At 41.3% G+C, this 6,000-nt stretch overlaps 1 protein-coding gene across 4 annotated transcripts in view; it reads left to right on the plus strand.

The window, feature by feature from the left end:
* Positions 1-6,000, plus strand: part of LOC122548910 (CMP-N-acetylneuraminate-beta-galactosamide-alpha-2,3-sialyltransferase 1-like) — a 161,890-nt gene that overhangs the window by 102,134 nt on the left and 53,756 nt on the right. For 3 of the 4 annotated variants that reach the window (XM_043687873.1, XM_043687871.1, XM_043687875.1), the window contains exon 4: positions 932-994. The exons of the other annotated variant lie outside the window; for it this stretch is intronic. In XM_043687873.1, coding sequence (XP_043543808.1) covers positions 932-994 — 63 coding nt within the window. The remainder of the gene's footprint in view (positions 1-931; positions 995-6,000) is intronic. 4 annotated transcript variants of the gene reach the window in all.

Genomic DNA, 6,000 nt, shown 5'->3' on the forward strand with positions numbered 1-6,000 from the left:
GCCCAATTATTAGTTGTGTAAAATATAAGCTCAGAACTCAACAAGTACAGCTTGTAATGGCTTATCTGTGGTTACAATTTCTCAAACCACTAGTTAACACTTTTTAAAAAAACTTTAACATAAGCATCTAAAAGAGAGGAGGAACCGAATTGGAAGGAAGTAAGAAAGTATGCCAGCTTTTTGTTAATTGAGTATAAAGCTCAAATTCTATGCAGAAGGAACATGTTTAATACAATGTTTCTGCTTTGTGCTTTTCTGATGTTGTTCACTTACCATAGATTGGGCTTGTCCACTGCTGGACATTTGAATCTGGGACAAACTTGGCTTGGCAACCTAATCTCTGGATCAGTAATGATTTGGTGCACATTCCAAGATATGGACCTCATCATGACAGGATACCAAGACACTGAGAGAATGTTGCAATAGTATAGAATGTGTTCTCTGATAAGACTTTAAATAGCAATCTTCAATATCTACTTCCCCCTCTCACCCTGATTAAGTGTTCAGTTGCAAACACATTATGTTGGTGAGCTGCGAATTATATTTGTGTCCTGGTCAACAATCTTTTTTCAAGTAAAAGAACCAATGTATTTAGCTGTTTAGTCATCCCAGTATTCTTTGTGAGATCTTGCTCCATGAAAAATATTCTCCTGTATGTTTTCACTGCAACTGAAAGCAATTACATGTATTTGCATATGTAGTCGTTTGAGACATCCTGGATATTGCTGCAGTTGGATTAAGAAAAGCACAGTGTTATGACAATGATTCATTGGGTAATGCATTATGCAGGGAGATTGTACATCAAAAGTTCCCAGATTTTATTTGCACTTTTCTCGAAGAGTATTTGGTGCAGTCTTACAATATAGATTGATCTGTAAATTTCTGTCTTACTTGCATGAGAACTGAAGTAATTTTCTTGGTACCCACCCAGATTTAGCACAGATGAAGAATCAAAATTGGAACCTTACTTACCTGCATGGTATAGCCACTCAAGGTGCATTTATTACTCAGTGTGGCACTGACAAAGTATATTTTTTACTCCTAGTTCCTGCCTTTCCTCAGTAATTCTCACTGAGATAAAGTTCCACAGATGCTAGTTATCTTCAAGTACCTCAACCAAGTGACCATTTGTTAATAATGAACCATTGCAGGCTAATCCACTGCCAAAAATGTAAAACACCAACTTCCATAAGTTATAATATAAATTCTAGAACTGCACATATTTCTACAGCTGTGGCCTAACCTAACATTTTATACAATTCCAGCATAATCTCCCTGCTCTATGGATTGCCAAATAAAGTCAAGTGTCTCATGTCCCCTCTTATGGAATACTTGCTTTCAAGCCAAAGCACTGAGTTTAAGATCAGGGAGATTATGCTGGAACTTCATTAAAAGTTCATTGGGCAAATGCTGGAGTATTGTGTACAGTTCTGGAATCCACGTTATAAGAGGGATGTGATAACACTAGAGACGGTGCAGAGGAGATTTACTAGGATGTTGTCTGGGATGGAAGGTTTTAGTTATGAAGAAAGATTGGATACATTAGGGTTGTTTTCTTCGGAGCAGAGGAGACTGAAAGGGGACATGATCAAGATGTATAAAGTTATGAGAGCCATTGACAGTGTAGAGAGGAAGGAACCTTTCCCCTTGCTGGAGGGATCAATGACTGGATACAGATATTTAAGGTAAGGGAAAGTATGTTTCGAGGGCACATGGGGAAACATTTTTACACCCAGAGGCTGGTGGCAATCTTGGACTCACTACCCATAACAGTGGTAGAGGCATAGCATTTAAGAAGTGTTTAGATGTGAACTTGCACTGCCAAGACATATCAGGTTTTGGCCAAGTGGTGGAAAATGGGATTAAAGTAGTTAGGTAGTTGTTTTTGAATGTCATAGACTCAATGGGCCAAAGAACCTTTTTCTATTCTGTTGACAGCTATGACTCCAAATTTTATCATACGTATTTTATATTTATATGTAAACTTATATGTTTTGATTTTATAAAACTTGCCAAAGCCTTTCACATGAGCTTTAAAAAGCAATGCACTCTCAATGTCTTGCAGAAAAGGGTGAAAGCATCGAAACTCCTAATAGTGGTGATTCATGGCAGCTGCCAAGCTGTCTTGAATTCTCCTTTTCCCTGAGATCATGTGAAAACAGCTAAGAAAGGGAGACAGGCATCATCATTCCACCATGATAATCAAATTCCTTAGCGTGGGTTCAGCTGTGAAGAATGTAATCCTTGAAATCATTTACATTTTGACTGTGCTCAAACAATATAATATTTCACTGACACCACAAAACAAAGTATGACACCGAGTCACAAGGAGCTATGAGGCCAAATGATCAAAATCTTTATTAAAGAAACAATGCCAGGTGCAGAGACTAGGGACTGGGTATTCTAAAGCTTGGAGCCCCAGTTATTGACTGCCAAAAGTGGACTGATTCAAATTGGGAAACACAGAAGGCTAGAATTGCAGAAGCACTGATAATAAGAAGATTGTGGTGCTAAACAGTGATAAGGAGAGGTGAGGCCACGAGGCTTTGAGAATAAGGATGAACACTTTGAAGTCACAATGTTGCTCACCTCACAACCAGTATTGGTCAGTTAGTACAGGGGGATTGGGGAACAGGATTTAGTGTGATTTAAGACATGAGCAGCGACATTTTGGATGACTGGGCAACTTCAAGTCTCAAAGGGTAGAAAGTGGGAGGAATATATTTGAATAGTTGAGCCTGGAAATAACAAAGGCATGATTCAGTTTTGCAAGGGTATGTGCTGATTTGAGTCATGTTACAGAAGTGAAAATAGAACTTCTTCTTGAGACATAAGTAAGAAGTCAAAAGCTCATCTTGTGACACCACAAAACCACAAAGCTGAAGCAAAACTGAACTAAGTACAGCTCAGACATAAACTCTCAGAGCTCCTAAATCGGTCTGATGGTAAACACTGAAAGCTAATAATGCTGAGACCAACTACAATAGAATCCCTATATCCACAGATTCAGTTTCCACGATTTCAGTTATCTGAGTTTACCGTGCCCCAGAAATATTATTTGCAACATGCCAGAAATAAATGCAGGGGGGCTCCCTGGGAGGTAGGTTTCCCATTTAAATAGTAGGGTTCGCTACTATCCACGATTTTGGGCATCCATTAGGTCTTGGAACGTATCACCCACGGATACGGGGGGGATATCTGTATAAACAGAGAGAAAGCCTTGCAGTTATGTGGTTTTCTTCCTATGCTTTTAAAGGCATTGGATGAGAACATTACAGATGTCAAGGCAGTAGTTTTCTAAAGTTCTTGGAAATGGCCTACTCCTGTTCCTAGTTTGTATGTCCCTACCTGATATGTTATCTTGATTTGGGAAGGTTGATTGAAAAGTTGCACAAATTAAGAAAAATGAGAGAGTGACCAGTCAGGTTGTAGTAAAAACCGAAATGCTGGAAATACTCAGCAGGTCTGGCAGCAATTATTTCAAGCCAGTTTCACTTCATCAGAATGCACGGTGGCACAGTGGTTAGCACTGCTGCCTCACAGCACCAGAGATCCGGGTTCAATTCCCGCCTCAGGCGACTGACTGTGTGGAGTTTGCACATTCTCCCCGTGTCTGCGTGGGTTTCCTCCGGGTGCTCCGGTTTCCTCCCACAGTCCAAAGATGTGCAGGTCAGGTGAATTGGCTATGCTAAGTTGCCTGTAGTGTTAGGTTAGGGGTATGGGTGGGTTGCGCTTCGGCGGGTCGGTGTGGACTTGTTGGGCCGAAGGGCCTGTTTCCACACTGTAATGTAATGTAATTTAATCTAGAATGGGGAATATGCAAATTAGTTATCTGAACAGCTGTTGCTGGGGTTTTCTTTGGGCCTGGATTTTCATAGAACCAGAAGTCTCGGTACCTTATCAAAAATGTACCCAAGTCATTAATTACGTGGATTTTGACAAAGTGTTTAATGAAGTTCCTAAGTAAAAACTGTTTGCAAAAAAGTGAAACTCATGGAACTGAAGGCAAATTTAGTGAGCTGGTTAGGAAATAGGCTGAATGAAAGCAGGCAGTGAGTTGAGAAAATAGGAGGATATGGCTAGTGGAACCCCAAGATATGTATTGAAACTTCATCTATTCTCTAGATTCCACAGTTCTGAGGGAGGGTCACTGAACCAGAAATGTTAACTCTGATTCCTCCCCGCAGACACTGCTAGTTCTGCTGAGCCTTTCCAGTAATTTCTGTTTTTATTTGCTAAATTAATTAATAGCTTAGGAGAAAGTGAAGACTGCAGGTGCTGGAGTGTCAGAGTTAAAAAGTGTTGCATTGGAAAAGCACAGCAGGTCTAGCAGCATCCAAAGAGCCAGAGAGTCCTGATGAATGACTTATGCCCAAAATGTCAACTCTCCTGCTCTTTGGATGCTGCCTGACCTGCTGAACTTTACGAGTGCCACACCTTTTGACCAATTAATGGCTTGGATGATTAGACAGAAAGCTACTTGGCTGATGAAACAAAGATGGCCAGTGCTGTAACCTGTATAATGAAGTGGAAAATTAGAAGGAGATATCTATTTATTATGTAAATAAGCAAAACTGTGACATATTGATCTCAGTGTAGCCAAGTGTAAGATCATCCAATAAAAAAGAACAATGTGCTCTCTAAATGTGGAGGCCCAAGAATGCATCATTAAAAAATGAACAGGTGGAGAAAATAATCAAAAATGTCTAATGGAATAGAGGTCTCTCTCGAAATGAATAAAATGTAAAGGGGTTAGAAGTTATGCTTCAGGTGTAAAGCATTAGTTATATTATACCTGAAGTAGTGTTAGCAGTTCTTGGTATCACACCTTTATTGGCCTTTGTGGGTGTATAATGTAGATTTACTACAGCGATATATGAACTCCAAGCTTTAAGTGAAAGTAGAAATTTTTGAAAAGATTTGTATTCATAGAAACTGAGAAGTTGAAGGGTGACTTGATCTAAGTTTTCAGGAATGCTGAGACTAACTATATCCACCAGTTGCGCAAGGGAACACAGCCAAATAATTGGAACTAAAATAAAATTTAAGAACAACTTCTTCACATTAAAGAAATGGTACAAGTTTGGAACTTTCTCTCGTAAATAGTACCTGGTGCTAGGGCAATTGTTAAATTTAAGCCTGAGACTGGTATTTTTGTTAGTTCAATGGTATTAAGGAGTATGAAGCAATGGAAAACATAGAGGGTAAAAGTCACAAGTCAGCCATGACCTCACTGAACAGCAGAACGGGCTTGAGGAGTCAGAAGGCCGACACTGAAATAAATATTTTATGATTACGAAACACTTTTTATAACCTCAAGATGTTCCAAAGTGCCTTGCAACCAATGGACGTGTAGTTAACAATGTGGTAAAACCATGACGTCGAACACTTCTTCCGCCTCCGAGCTTACTTTCACAATTAGGACTCCCGCCCACCTTCCGAGGACACGTTCACCCACCTCCAACACATTGCATCCACCTGAACACCCCTCGCAGGCCTATTACCTGCCCTCAACCTCTTCATTTCCAACTGCCGCCAGGACATTAACCACCTCAACCTGTCTACCCCCCCTCCCCCACTCCAACCTCTCACCCTCACAACGTGCAGCCCTCCAATCCCTCTGCTCCAATCCCAACCTCACCACCAAGCCAGCAGATAAAGGGGGCGCAGTGGTAGTCTGGCACACTGACCTCAACACTGCTGAAGCCAAACGCAAACTCAAGGACACCTCTTCCTACCGCCCCCTCGACCATGACCCCACCCCCCATCACCAAACCATCCTCTCCCAGACCATACAGAACCTCATCACCTCAGGAGATCTCCCACCCACAGCTTCCAACCTCATAGTCCGGGAACCCCGCACTGCCCGGTTCTACCTCCTTCCCAAGATCCACAAGCCTCACCACCCTGGCCGACCCATTGTCTCAGCATGCTCCTGCCCAACTGAACTCATTTCTACCTACCTCGACACTGTCCTATCCCCCCTAGTCCAGAAACTCC

The sequence above is a fragment of the Chiloscyllium plagiosum genome, chromosome 4 (genome assembly GCF_004010195.1).
Source record: "Chiloscyllium plagiosum isolate BGI_BamShark_2017 chromosome 4, ASM401019v2, whole genome shotgun sequence".
NCBI lineage: Eukaryota > Metazoa > Chordata > Chondrichthyes > Orectolobiformes > Hemiscylliidae > Chiloscyllium > Chiloscyllium plagiosum.